This window comes from Oncorhynchus keta, chromosome 3 (genome assembly GCF_023373465.1).
Source record: "Oncorhynchus keta strain PuntledgeMale-10-30-2019 chromosome 3, Oket_V2, whole genome shotgun sequence".
Classification (NCBI taxonomy): Eukaryota; Metazoa; Chordata; class Actinopteri; order Salmoniformes; family Salmonidae; genus Oncorhynchus; species Oncorhynchus keta.
Genome location: NC_068423.1, coordinates 32,271,643 through 32,287,533, shown reverse-complemented (window position 1 = coordinate 32,287,533; position 15,891 = coordinate 32,271,643). Strand labels below are relative to the sequence as shown.

Genomic DNA, 15,891 nt, shown 5'->3' with positions numbered 1-15,891 from the left:
ACTGAGGTCAGCCCGTGACGTGGTCTCCAGAACAGGCCACTCCCTGGCTCTGGGCTGTCTGCACAGATACGTAGGAGGGATTGGTTCAGGACAGCACCTCAAAACCAGCGTCAGCATCCTATTGGCCCTAGCCCAGGATGGAACCTCCCACGAGGTCCAGGTGAGGCTCTCTGAGTCTCAGGCTGCGTCCTGATTTGCCACCCTTCTCCTGACGTGTGTACTTCTGCACTCGCTGTAGTGGCTTTAAAAGCTCATTCCTGCTGTAAACTTGGTCAGAGGGGACTTTCCCACTATTATTCAATGGTAGAGAATCTGAACACAACCAGCTTCACAAAGGCAGCTCCCTAATACAAGTCTGGCTTGGACTTTGGAGAAGTGTAATGGGCCAGTTTCCCAGACACAGATTAAGCCAAATCCTAGATTTTAAAAAGCAGTTTCATTTGATTCTCCATTGAGTTTGGTTTTTAGTCCAAGTTCTTAATCTGTATCTGGGAAACTGGACCAATGTTTAGTTCCTCCATAATCCTGTAAGCTTTTGATCTGTGACCTCTCTGTCTCTCCAGACGTGGGCCCTCCACTCTCTGGCTCTCATCGTAGACTCCAGTGGCCCCATGTATCGAGGCTATGTGGAGCCCACCCTCTCCCTGGTCCTGACCCTGCTCCTAACCGTACCCCCGTCACACACTGAGGTACACCAGTGTCTGGGACGATGTCTGGGCGCTCTCATCACCACGGTTGGACCCGAACTACAGGGTAATGGTCAATGACGACAAGACGACCATGTCTAGCTTCCAGGCTGGCTAGTTTTGTCTCTAAAAGCATTGTCGTGCCAGTAGAGGGCAGTATACTGCTCCTACATATCTTTACAGATTATAATTTTACTTTGACTGCTAAGCAGGGATGGAAAAAGGACATCATTTACATAATTAAGTAAAGATATGTTAATGGTAAATGACTCGAGGGAAAGTAAAAGTCAACCAGTAAAATACTACTTGAGTAAAAGTCTAAAAAATATTTGTTTTTAAATATACTTAAGTATCAAGTTGCTTGTATTAAGCAAACTAGACGGCACCATTTGAACACTCTAACACTCAGACATCATTTACAGATAGCCAGGGGAACACTCAGACATCATTACAGATAGCCAGGGGAACACTCCAACACTCAGACATCATTTACAGATAGCCAGGGGAACACTCAGACATCATTACAGATAGCCAGGGGAACACTCCAACACTCAGACATCATTTACAGATAGCCAGGGGAACACTCAGACATCATTACAGATAGCCAGGGGAACACTCCAACACTCAGACATCATTTACCTATAGCCAGGGGAACACTCCAACACTCAGACATCATTTACCTATAGCCAGGGGAACACTCAGACATCATTTACATATAGCCAGGGGAACACTCAGACATCATTTACATATAGCCAGGGGAACACTCCAACACTCAGACATCATTTACCTATAGCCAGGGGCACACTCAGACATCATTTACATATAGCCAGGGGAACACTCCAACACTCAGACATCATTTACCTATAGCCAGGGGAACACTCCAACACTCAGACATCATTTACCTATAGCCAGGGGAACACTCCAACACTCAGACATCATTACAGATAGCCAGGGGAACACTCCAACACTCAGACATCATTACAGATAGCCAGGGGAACACTCCAACACTCAGACATCATTTACAGATAGCCAGGGGAACACTCCAACACTCAGACATCATTACAGATAGCCAGGGGAACACTCCAACACTCAGACATCATTACAGATAGCCAGGGGAACACTCCAACACTCAGACATCATTACAGATAGCCAGGGGAACACTCCAACACTCAGACATCATTTACAGATAGCCAGGGGAACACTCAGACATCATTACAGATAGCCAGGGGAACACTCCAACACTCAGACATCATTTACATATAGCCAGGGGAACACTCAGACATCCTTACAGATAGCCAGGGGAACACTCCAACACTCAGACATCATTTACAGATAGCCAGGGGCACATTCTAACACTCAGACATCATTTACAGATAGCCAGGGGAACACTCCAACACTCAGACATCATTTACAGATAGCCAGGGGAACACTCAGACATCATTACAGATAGCCAGGGGAACACTCCAACACTCAGACATCATTTACATATAGCCAGGGGAACACTCAGACATCATTACAGATAGCCAGGGGAACACTCCAACACTCAGACATCATTTACAGATAGCCAGGGGAACACTCCAACACACAGACATCATTACAGATAGCCAGGGGAACACTCCAACACTCAGACATCATTACAGATAGCCAGGGGAACACTCCAACACTCAGACATCATTACAGATAGCCAGGGGAACACTCCAACACTCAGACATCATTTACAGATAGCCAGGGGAACACTCCAACACTCAGACATCATTACAGATAGCCAGGGGAACACTCCAACACTCAGACATCATTACAGATAGCCAGGGGAACACTCCAACACTCAGACATCATTACAGATAGCCAGGGGAACACTCCAACACTCCAACACTCAGACATCATTACAGATAGCCAGGGGAACACTCCAACACTCCAACACTCAGACATCATTACAGATAGCCAGGGGAACACTCCAACACTCAGACATCATTACAGATAGCCAGGGGAACACTCCAACACTCAGACATCATTTACAGATAGCCAGGGGAACACTCAGACATCATTTACAGATAGCCAGGGGAACACTCCAACACTCAGACATCATTACAGATAGCCAGGGGAACACTCCAACACTCAGACATCATTACAGATAGCCAGGGGAACACTCCAACACTCAGACATCATTACAGATAGCCAGGGGAACACTCCAACACTCAGACATCATTACAGATAGCCATGGGAACACTCCAACACTCAGACATCATTACAGATAGCCATGGGAACACTCCAACACTCAGACATCATTACAGATAGCCAGGGGAACACTCCAACACTCAGACATCATTACAGATAGCCATGGGAACACTCCAACACTCAGACATCATTACAGATAGCCAGGGGAACACTCCAACACTCCAACACTCAGACATCATTACAGATAGCCAGGGGAACACTCCAACACTCCAACACTCAGACATCATTACAGATAGCCAGGGGAACACTCCAACACTCAGACATCATTACAGATAGCCAGGGGAACACTCCAACACTCAGACATCATTACAGATAGCCATGGGAACACTCCAACACTCAGACATCATTACAGATAGCCAGGGGAACACTCCAACACTCAGACATCATTACAGATAGCCAGGGGAACACTCCAACACTCCAACACTCAGACATCATTACAGATAGCCAGGGGAACACTCCAACACTCCAACACTCAGACATCATTACAGATAGCCAGGGGAACACTCCAACACTCAGACATCATTACAGATAGCCAGGGGAACACTCCAACACTCAGACATCATTACAGATAGCCAGGGGAACACTCCAACACTCAGACATCATTTACCTATAGCCAGGGGAACACTCAGACATCATTTACCTATAGCCAGGGGAACACTCAGACATCATTTACAGATAGCCAGGGGAACACTCAGACATCATTTACCTATAGCCAGGGGAACACTCAGACATCATTTACAGATAGCCAGGGGAACACTCCAACACTCAGACATCATTACAGATAGCCAGGGGAACACTCAGACATCATTTACATATAGCCAGGGGAACACTCCAACACTCAGACATCATTACAGATAGCCAGGGGAACACTCCAACACTCAGACATCATTTACCTATAGCCAGGGGCACACTCCAACACTCAGACATCATTTACCTATAGCCAGGGGAACACTCCAACACTCAGACATCATTTACCTATAGCCAGGGACACACTCCAACACTCAGACATCATTTACCTATAGCCAGGGACACACTCCAACACTCAGACATCATTTACCTATAGCCAGGGGAACACTCCAACACTCAGACATCATTACAGATAGCCAGGGACACACTCCAACACTCATACATCATTTACCTATAGCCAGGGACACACTCCAACACTCAGACATCATTTACCTATAGCCAGGGGAACACAATAACACTCAGACATCATTTACCTATAGCCAGGGAACACTCCAACACTCAGACATCATTTACCTATAGCCAGGGGAACACAATAACACTCAGACATCATTTACCTATAGCCAGGGTCACACTCCAACACTCAGACATCATTTACCTATAGCCAGGGGAACACTCCAACACTCAGACATCATTTACCTATAGCCAGGGGAACACTCAGACATCATTTACATATAGCCAGGGGAACACTCCAACACTCAGACATCATTTACCTATAGCCAGGGACACACTCCAACACTCAGACATCATTTACAGATAGCCAGGGGAACACTCCAACACTCAGACATCATTTACATATAGCCAGGGGAACACTCCAACACTCAGACATCATTTACCTATAGCCAGGGGAACACTCCAACACTCAGACATCATTTACATATAGCCAGGGGAACACTCCAACACTCAGACATCATTTACATATAGCCAGGGGAACACTCAGACATCATTTACAGATAGCCAGGGGAACACTCCAACACTCAGACATCATTTACCTATAGCCAGGGGAACACTCCAACACTCAGACATCATTAAAGATAGCCAGGGGAACACTCCAACACTTAGACATCATTACAGATAGCCAGGGGAACACTCCAACACTCAGACATCATTTACAGATAGCCAGGGGAACACTCAGACATCATTGACAGATAGCCAGGGGAACACTCCAACACACAGACATCATTACAGATAGCCAGGGGCAACACTCCAACACTCAGACATCATTACAGATAGCCAGGGGCACCACTCCAACACACAGACATCATTACAGATAGCCAGGGGAACACTCAGACATCATTACAGATAGCCAGGGGAACACTCCAACACTCAGACATCATTACAGATAGCCAGGGGAACACTCAGACATCATTTACATATAGCCAGGGGCACACTCCAACACTCAGACATCATTTACCTATAGCCAGGGACACACTCCAACACTCAGACATCATTTACCTATAGCCAGGGGAACACTCCAACACTCAGACATCATTTACATATAGCCAGGGGAACACTCAGACATCATTTACATATAGCCAGGGGAACACTCCAACACTCAGACATCATTTACCTATAGCCAGGGACACACTCCAACACTCAGACATCATTTACAGATAGCCAGGGGAACACTCCAACACTCAGACATCATTTACATATAGCCAGGGAACACTCCAACACTCAGACATCATTTACCTATAGCCAGGGAACACTCCAACACTCAGACATCATTTACATATCCAACACTCAGACATCATTTACATATAGCCAGGGGAACACTCCAACACTCAGACATCATTTACCTATAGCCAGGGGAACACTCCAACACTCAGACATCATTTACATATAGCCAGGGGAACACTCAGACATCATTTACATATAGCCAGGGGAACACTCCAACACTCAGACATCATTTACCTATAGCCAGGGACACACTCCAACACTCAGACATCATTTACATATAGCCAGGGGAACACTCCAACACTCAGACATCATTTACCTATAGCCAGGGGAACACTCCAACACTCAGACATCATTTACATATAGCCAGGGGAACACTCAGACATCATTTACATATAGCCAGGGGAACACTCCAACACTCAGACATCATTACAGATAGCCAGGGGAACACTCCAACACTTAGACATCATTACAGATAGCCAGGGGAACACTCCAACACTCAGACATCATTTACAGATAGCCAGGGGAACACTCCAACACACAGACATCATTACAGATAGCCAGGGGCAACACTCCAACACTCAGACATCATTACAGATAGCCAGGGGCACCACTCCAACACACAGACATCATTACAGATAGCCAGGGGAACACTCAGACATCATTACAGATAGCCAGGGGAACACTCAGACATCATTGACAGATAGCCAGGGGAACACTCCAACACACAGACATCATTACAGATAGCCAGGGGCAACACTCAGACATCATTACAGATAGCCAGGGGCACCACTCCAACACACAGACATCATTTACAGATAGCCAGGGGAACACTCCAACACTCAGACATCATTTACAGATAGCCAGGGGAACACTCCAACATTCAGACATCATTGACAGATAGCCAGGGGAACACTCCAACACTCAGACATCATTTACAGATAGCCAGGGGAACACTCCAACACTCAGACATCATTTACAGATAGCCAGGGGAACACTCCAACACTCAGACATCATTTACAGATAGCCAGGGAACACTCCAACACTCAGACATCATTTACAGATAGCCAGGGAACACTCCAACACTCAGACATCATTTACAGATAGCCAGGGAACACTCCAACACTCAGACATCATTTACAGATAGCCAGGGGAACACATCATTTACAGATAGCCAACACTCAACACTCAGACATCATTTACAGATAGCCAGGGAACACTCCAACACTCAGACATCATTTACAGATAGCCAGGGGAACACTCAGACATCATTTACATATAGCCAGGGGAACACTCCAACACTCAGACATCATTTACATATAGCCAGGGAACACTCCAACACTCAGACATCATTACAGATAGCCAGGGAACACTCCAACACTCAGACATCATTACAGATAGCCAGGGAACACTCCAACACTCAGACATCATTTACAGATAGCCAGGGAACACTCCAACACTCAGACATCATTTACAGATAGCCAGGGGAACACTCCAACACTCAGACATCATTTACAGATAGCCAGGGAACACTCCAACACTCAGACATCATTACAGATAGCCAGGGGAACACTCCAACACTCAGACATCATTTACAGATAGCCAGGGGAACACTCCAACACTCAGACATCATTTACAGATAGCCAGGGGAACACTCCAACACTCAGACATCATTTACAGATAGCCAGGGAACACTCCAACACTCAGACATCATTTACAGATAGCCAGGGGAACACTCCAACACTCAGACATCATTTACAGATAGCCAGGGGAACACTCCAACACTCAGACATCATTTACAGATAGCCAGGGGAACACTCCAACACTCAGACATCATTTACAGATAGCCAGGGGAACACTCAGACATCATTTACATATAGCCAGGGGAACACTCCAACACTCAGACATCATTTACATATAGCCAGGGGAACACTCAGACATCATTACAGATAGCCAGGGGAACACTCAGACATCATTACAGATAGCCAGGGGAACACTCAGACATCATTACAGATAGCCAGGGGAACACTCCAACACTCAGACATCATTTACAGATAGCCAGGGGAACACTCCAACACTCAGACATCATTTACATATAGCCAGGGGAACACTCCAACACTCAGACATCATTTACAGATAGCCAGGGGAACACTCCAACACTCAGACATAATTTACAGATAGCCAGGGGAACACTCCAACACTCAGACATCATTTACAGATAGCCAGGGGAACACTCCAACACTCAGACATCATGTACCTATAGCCAGGGGCACACTCCAACACTCAGACATCATTTACCTATAGCCAGGGGAACACTCCAACACTCAGACATCATTTACAGATAGCCAGGGGAACACTCCAACACTCAGACATCATTTACAGATAGCCAGGGGAACACTCCAACACTCAGACATCATGTACCTATAGCCAGGGGAACACTCCAACACTCAGACATCATTTACAGGTAGCCAGGGGAACACTCCAACACTGAGACATCATTTACAGATAGCCAGGGGCACACTTCAACACTCAGACATCATTTACCTATAGCCAGGGGCACACTCCAACACTCCGACACTCAGACATCATTTACAGATAGCCAGGGGAACACTCCAACACTCAGACATCATTTACAGATAGCCAGGGGAACACTCCAACACTCAGACATCATTTACAGATAGCCAGGGGAACACTCCAACACTCCGACACTCAGACATCATTTACAGATAGCCAGGGGAACACTCCAACACTCCAACACTCAGACATCATTACAGATAGCCAGGGGAACACTCCAACACTCAGACATTATTTACAGATAGCCAGGGGAACACTCCGACACTCAGACATCATTTACAGATAGCCAGGGGCACACTTCAACACTCAGACATCATTTACAGATAGCCAGGGGAACACTCCAACACTCAGACATCATTACAGATCAGACATCAGACATTATTTACAGATAGCCAGGGGGACACTCAGACATCATTTACAGATAACCAGGGGCACACTCCAACACTCAGACATTATTTACAGATAGCCAGGGGAACACTCCAGCACTCAGACATCATTACAGATAGCCAGGGGAACACTCAGACATCATTACAGATAGCCAGGGGAACACTCAGACATCATTACAGATAGCCAGGGGAACACTCAGACATCATTACAGATAGCCAGGGGAACACTCAGACATCATTACAGATAGCCAGGGGAACACTCCAACACTCAGACATCATTTACAGATAGCCAGGGGAACACTCCAACACTCAGACATTATTTACAGATAGCCAGGGGAACACTCCAACACTCAGACATTATTTACAGATAGCCAGGGGAACACTCCAACACTCAGACATCATTACAGATAGCCAGGGGAACACTCAGACATCATTACAGATAGCCAGGGGAACACTCAGACATCATTACAGATAGCCAGGGGAACACTCCAACACTCAGACATCATTTACAGATAGCCAGGGGAACACTCCAACACTCAGACATCATTTACAGATAGCCAGGGGCACACTCCAACACCATTACAGATAGCCAGGGGCACACTCCAACACCATTACAGATAGCCAGGGGAACACTCCAACACTCAGACATCATTTACAGATAGCCAGGTGTGTTTAGTGATCCAGATCAGTAGAGATGACCAGGGATGTTGTCTTGATAAGTCTGTGAATGAGACCATATTTCTGTCCTGCTAAGTACTGTTGGGTGTCAGGGAAAATGTGTGTAAAAAGTACATTATTGTCTTTAGGAATCTAGTGAGGTAAAAGTTGTCAAAAATATACATTCTAATGTACAGATACCGCAAAAAACTACTTAAGTAGTACTTTAAAGTATACTGAAGTACTTTACACCAGTACTTTAAAGTATACTGAAGTACTTTACACCAGTACTTTAAAGTATACTGAAGTACTTTACACCAGTACTTTAAAGTATTCTGAAGTACTTTACACCAGTGTTGCTGATCTCTCTCTCTCTCTCCAGGTAACGGAGCGACCATCTCGACGATCCGCTCATCATGTCTGGTGGGCTGTGCCATCATGCAGGGTCACAGCGACTCCCTGGTGCAGGCAGCGGCCATATCCTGTCTCCAGCAGCTACACATGTTCGCCCCGCGCCACGTTAACCTCTCCAGCCTGGTGCCCTGTCTCTGTGTAAGTGTCTGGGAGGGGGCCAGCCTGGTGCCCTGTCTCTGTGTAAGTGTCTGGGAGGGGGCCAGCCTGGTGCCCTGTCTCTGTGTAAGTGTGTGGGAGAGGGCCAGCCTGGTGCCCTGTCTCTGTGTAAGTGTCTGGGAGGGGGCCAGCCTGGTGCCCTGTCTCTGTGTAAGTGTGTGGGAGAGGGCCAGCCTGGTGCCCTGTCTCTGTGTAAGTGTCTGGGAGGGGGCCAGCCTGGTGCCCTGTCTCTGTGTAAGTGTCTGGGAGGGGGCCAGCCTGGTGCCCTGTCTCTGTGTAAGTGTCTGGGAGGGGGCCAGCCTGGTGCCCTGTCTCTGTGTAAGTGTGTGGGAGAGGGCCAGCCTGGTGCCCTGTCTCTGTGTAAGTGTCTGGGAGGGGGCCAGCCTGGTGCCCTGTCTCTGTGTAAGTGTCTGGGAGGGGGCCAGCCTGGTGCCCTGTCTCTGTGTAAGTGTCTGGGAGGGGGCCAGCCTGGTGCCCTGTCTCTGTGTGAGAGGGGGCCAGCCTGATAACCTGTCTCTGTGTAAGTGTCTGGGAGGGGGCCAGCATGGTGCCCTGTCTCTGTGTGAGAGGGGGCCAGCCTGATAACCTGTCTCTGTGTAAGTGTCTGGGAGGGGGCCAGCCTGGTGCCCTGTCTCTGTGTAAGTGTCTGGGAGGGGGCCAGCCTGGTGCCCTGTCTCTGTGTAAGTGTGTGGGAGAGGGCCAGCCTGGTGCCCTGTCTCTGTGTAAGTGTCTGGGAGGGGGCCAGCCTGGTGCCCTGTCTCTGTGTAAGTGTGTGGGAGGGGGCCAGCCTGGTGCCCTGTCTCTGTGTAAGTGTCTGGGAGGGGGCCAGCCTGGTGCCCTGTCTCTGTGTAAGTGTCTGGGAGGGGGCCAGCCTGGTGCCCTGTCTCTGTGTAAGTGTCTGGGAGGGGGCCAGCCTGATGCCCTGTCTCTGTGTAAGTGTCTGGGAGGGGGCCAGCCTGGTGCCCTGTCTCTGTGTGAGAGGGGGCCAGCCTGATGCCCTGTCTCTGTGTAAGTGTCTGGGAGGGGGCCAGCCTGGTGCCCTGTCTCTGTGTAAGTGTCTGGGAGGGGGCCAGCCTGGTGCCCTGTCTCTGTGTAAGTGTCTGGGAGGGGGCCAGCCTGGTGCCCTGTCTCTGTGTAAGTGTCTGGGAGGGGGCCAGCCTGGTGCCCTGTCTCTGTGTAAGTGTCTGGGAGGGGGCCAGCCTGATGCCCTGTCTCTGTGTAAGTGTCTGGGAGGGGCCAGCCTGGTGCCCTGTCTCTGTGTAAGTGTCTGGGAAGGGGCCAGCCTGGTGCCCTGTCTCTGTGTAAGTGTCTGGGAGGGGGCCAGCCTGGTGCCCTGTCTCTGTGTAAGTGTCTGGGAGGGGGCCAGCCTGGTGCCCTGTCTCTGTGTGAGAGGGGGCCAGCCTGATAACCTGTCTCTGTGTAAGTGTCTGGGAGGGGGCCAGCCTGATGCCCTGTCTCTGTGTAAGTGTCTGGGAGGGGGCCAGCCTGGTGCCCTGTCTCTGTGTGAGAGGGGGCCAGCCTGATAACCTGTCTCTGTGTAAGTGTCTGGGAGGGGGCCAGCCTGGTGCCCTGTCTCTGTGTAAGTGTCTGGGAGGGTGCCAGCCTGATGCCGTGTCTCTATGTGAGAGGGGGCCAGCCTGATGCCCTGTCTCTATGTTTATTTTTTTTATTTTTTTATTTCACCTTTATTTAACCAGGTAGGCTAGTTGAGAACAAGTTCTCATTTGCAACTGCGACCTGGCCAAGATAAAGCATAGCAGTGTGAACAGACAACACAGTGTTACACATGGAGTAAACAATTAGCAAGTCAATAACACAGTAGAAAAAAAAAAAATGGGCAGTCTATATACAATGTGTGCAAAAGGCATGAGGAGGTAGGCGAATAATACAATTTTGCAGATTTAACACTGGCGTGATAAATGATCAGATGGGCATGTACAGGTAGAGATATTGGTGTGCAAAAGAGCAGAAAAGTAAATAAATAAAAAACAGTATAAAAATAGTATGGGAATGAGGTAGGTGAAAATGGGTGGGCTATTTACCAATAGACTATGTACAGCTGCAGCGATCGGTTAGCTGCTCGGATAGCTGATGTTTGAAGTTGGTGAGGGAGATAAAAGTCTCCAACTTCAGCGATTTTTGCAATTCGTTCCAGTCACAGGCAGCAGAGTACTGGAACGAAAGGCGGCCAAATGAGGTGTTGGCTTTAGGGATGATCAGTGAGATACACCTGCTGGAGCGCGTGCTACGGATGGGTGTTGCCATCGTGACCAGTGAGCTGAGATAAGGCGGAGCTTTACCTAGCATGGACTTGTAGATGACCTGGAGCCAGTGGGTCTGGCGACGAATATGTAGTGAGGGCCAGCCGACTAGAGCATACAAGTCGCAGTGGTGGGTGGTATAAGGTGCTTTAGTGACAAAACGGATGGCACTGTGATAGACTGCATCCAGTTTGCTGAGTAGAGTGTTAGAAGCCATTTTGTAGATGACATCGCCGAAGTCGAGGATCGGTAGTATAGTCAGTTTTACTAGGGTAAGCTTGGCAGCGTGAGTGAAGGAGGCTTTGTTGCGGAATAGAAAGCCGACTCTGGATTTGATTTTTGATTGGAGATGTTTGATGTGAGTCTGGAAGGAGAGTTTGCAGTCTAGCCAGACACCTAGGTACTTATAGATGTCCACATATTCAAGGTTGGAACCATCCAGGGTGGTGATGCTAGTCGGGCATGCGGGTGCAGGCAGCGATCGGTTGAAAAGCATGCATTTGGTTTTACTCGCGTTTAAGAGCAGTTGGAGGCCACGGAAGGAGTGCTGTATGGCATTGAAGCTCGTTTGGAGGTTTGATAGCACAGTGTCCAATGACGGGCCGAAAGTATATAGAATGGTGTCGTCTGCGTAGAGGTGGATCAGGGAATCGCCCGCAGCAAGAGCAACATCATTGATATATACAGAGAAAAGAGTCGGCCCGAGAATTGAACCCTGTGGCACCCCCATAGAGACTGCCAGAGGACCGGACAGCATGCCCTCTGATTTGACACACTGAACTCTGTCTGCAAAGTAATGCCCTGTCTCTGTGTAAGAGGGGGCCAGCCTGATGCCCTGTCTCTGTGTGGGAGGGGGCCAGCCTGTTGCCCTGTCTCTGTGTGGGAGGGGGCCAGCCTGATGCCCTGTCTCTGTGTGGGAGGGGGCCAGCCTGTTGCCCTGTCTCTGTGTGTGGGGGGCCAGCCTGTTGCCCTGTCTCTGTGTGAGAGGGGGCCAGCCTGTTGCCCTGTCTCTGTGTGGGAGGGGGCCAGCCTGGTGCCCTGTCTCTGTGTGAGAGGGGGCCAGCCTGATGCCGTGTCTCTGTGTGGGAGGGGGCCAGCCTGATGCCCTGTGTGAGAGGGGGCCAGCCTGATGCCCTGCCTCTGTGTAAGAGGGGGCCAGCCTGATGCCCTGTCTCTGTGTGAGAGGGGGCCAGCCTGATGCCCTGCCTCTGTGTGGGAGGGGGCCAGCCTGATGCCCTGCCTCTGTGTAAGAGGGGGCCAGCCTGATGCCCTGTCTCTGTGTGAGAGGGGGCCAGCCTGATGCACTGTCTCTGTGTGAGAGGGGGCCAGCCTGATGCCCTGTCTCTGTGTAAGAGGGGGCCAGCCTGATGCCCTGTCTCTGTGTGGGAGGGGGCCAGCCTGATGCCCTGTCTCTGTGTGGGAGGGGGCCAGCCTGATGCCGTGTCTCTGTGTGGGAGGGGGCCAGCCTGATGCCCTGCCTCTGTGTGGGAGGGGGCCAGCCTGATGCCCTGTCTCTGTGTGGGAGGGGGCCAGCCTGATGCCCTGCCTCTGTGTAAGAGGGGGCCAGCCTGATGCCCTGTCTCTGTGTGGGAGGGGGCCAGCCTGATGCCGTGTCTCTGTGTGGGAGGGGGCCAGCCTGATGCCGTGTCTCTGTGTGGGAGGGGGCCAGCCTGATGCCCTGTCTCTGTGTGGGAGGGGGCCAGCCTGATGCCCTGTCTCTGTGTGGGAGGGGGCCAGCCTGATGCCCTGCCTCTGTGTAAGAGGGGGCCAGCCTGATGACCTGTCTCTGTGTGGGAGGGGGCCAGCCTGATGCCCTGTCTCTGTGTGAGAGGGGGCCAGCCTGATGCCCTGTCTCTGTGTGAGAGGGGGCCAGCCTGATGCCCTGTCTCTGTGTGAGAGGGGGCCAGCCTGATGCCCTGTCTCTGTGTAAGAGGGGGCCAGCCTGATGCCCTGTCTCTGTGTGGGAGGGGGCCAGCCTGATGCCCTGTCTCTGTGTGACAGGGGGCCAGCCTGATGCCCTGCCTCTGTGTAAGAGGGGGCCAGCCTGATGCCCTGCCTCTGTGTAAGAGGGGGCCAGCCTGATGCCCTGTCTCTGTGCGAGAGGGGGCCAGCCTGATGCCCTGTCTCTGTGTAAGAGGGGGCCAGCCTGATGCCCTGTCTCTGTGTGGGAGGGGGCCAGCCTGATGCCCTGTCTCTGTGTGGGAGGGGGCCAGCCTGATGCCCTGTCTCTGTGTGGGAGGGGGCCAGCCTGTTGCCCTGTCTCTGTGTGGGAGGGGGCCAGCCTGTTGCCCTGTCTCTGTGTGAGAGGGGGCCAGCCTGTTGCCCTGTCTCTGTGTGGGAGGGGGCCAGCCTGGTGCCCTGTCTCTGTGTGAGAGGGGGCCAGCCTGGTGCCCTGTCTCTGTGTGAGAGGGGGCCAGCCTGATGCCCTGTCTCTGTGTGAGAGGGGGCCAGCCTGATGCCCTGTCTCTGTGTGGGAGGGGGCCAGCCTGTTGCCCTGCCTCTGTGTAAGAGGGGGCCAGCCTGTTGCCCTGCCTCTGTGTGGGAGGGGGCCAGCCTGATGCCCTGTCTCTGTGTGGGAGGGGGCCAGCCTGATGCCCTGTCTCTGTGTGGGAGGGGGCCAGCCTGATGCCCTGTCTCTGTGTAAGAGGGGCCAGCCTGATGCCCTGTCTCTGTGTAAGAGGGGGCCAGCCTGATGCCCTGTCTCTGTGTAAGAGGGGGCCAGCCTGATGCCCTGTCTCTGTGTAAGAGGGGGCCAGCCTGATGCCCTGTCTCTGTGTAAGAGGGGGCCAGCCTGATGCCCTGTCTCTGTGTAAGAGGGGGCCAGCCTGATGCCCTGTCTCTGTGTAAGAGGGGGCCAGCCTGATGCCCTGTCTCTGTGTAAGAGGGGGCCAGCCTGATGCCCTGTCTCTGTGTAAGAGGGGGCCAGCCTGATGCCCTGTCTCTGTGTGGGAGGGGGCCAGCCTGATGCCCTGTCTCTGTGTGAGAGGGGGCCAGCCTGATAACCTGTGTGAGTGTGTGAGAGGGGGCCAGCCTGATGCCCTGTCTCTGTGTAAGAGGGGGCCAGCCTGATGCCCTGTCTCTGTGTGGGAGGGGGCCAGCCTGTTGCCCTGTCTCTGTGTAAGAGGGGGCCAGCCTGTTGCCCTGTCTCTGTGTGGGTGTGTAAGAGGGGGCCAGCCTGATGCCCTGTCTGTGTAAGAGGGGGCCAGCCTGATGCCCGGTCTCTGTGTGGGTGTGTAAGAGGGGGCCAGCCTGATGCCCTGCCTCTGTGTAAGAGGGGGCCAGCCTGATGCCCTGTCTCTGTGTGGGAGGGGGCCAGCCTGATGCCCTGTCTCTGTGTAAGAGGGGGCCAGCCTGATGCCCTGTCTCTGTGTAAGAGGGGGCCAGCCTGATGCCCTGTCTCTGTGTGGGAGGGGGCCAGCCTGATGCCCTGTCTCTGTGTAAGAGGGGGCCAGCCTGATGCCCTGCCTCTGTGTAAGAGGGGGCCAGCCTGATGCCCTGTCTCTGTGTGGGAGGGGGCCAGCCTGATGCCCTGTCTCTGTGTGGGAGGGGGCCAGCCTGATGCCCTGTCTCTGTGTGGGAGGGGACCAGCCTGATAACCTGTCTCTGTGTGAGAGGGGGCCAGGCTGATGCCCTGCCTCTGTGTGAGAGGGGGCCAGCCTGATAACCTGTCTCTGTGTGAGAGGGGGCCAGCCTGGTGCCCTGTCTCTGTGTGAGAGGGGGCCAGCCTGGTGCCCTGTCTCTGTGTGAGAGGGGGCCAGCCTGATGCCCTGTCTCTGTGTGAGAGGGGGCCAGCCTGGTGCCCTGTCTCTGTGTGGGAGGGGGCCAGCCTGATAACCTGCCTCTGTGTGAGAGGGGGCCAGCCTGATGCCCTGTCTCTGTGTGAGAGGGGGCCAGCCTGATGCCCTGTCTCTGTGTGAGAGGGGGCCAGCCTGATGCCCTGTCTCTGTGTGAGAGGGGGCCAGCCTGATGCCCTGTCCCTGTGTGGGAGGGGGCCAGCCTGATGCCCTGTCTCTGTGTAAGTGTGTGAGGGGGGGGGGGGGCTGCTATATGATGCAGGCTTAGATGGTGGACGTGGCAGGGTAGTAGTTGACCTGTGTGTGT

The 15,891-nt window shown here is 51.8% G+C and overlaps 1 protein-coding gene across 1 annotated transcript in view; it reads left to right on the top strand.

Moving 5' to 3' along the window:
* heatr5b (HEAT repeat containing 5B) overlaps positions 1-15,891 on the top strand; it is a 151,887-nt gene that overhangs the window by 73,479 nt on the left and 62,517 nt on the right. The window contains exons 20-22 of the mRNA XM_052496616.1: positions 1-160; positions 564-753; positions 9,342-9,511. Of these exons, the coding sequence (XP_052352576.1) occupies positions 1-160; positions 564-753; positions 9,342-9,511 (520 nt within the window). The remainder of the gene's footprint in view (positions 161-563; positions 754-9,341; positions 9,512-15,891) is intronic.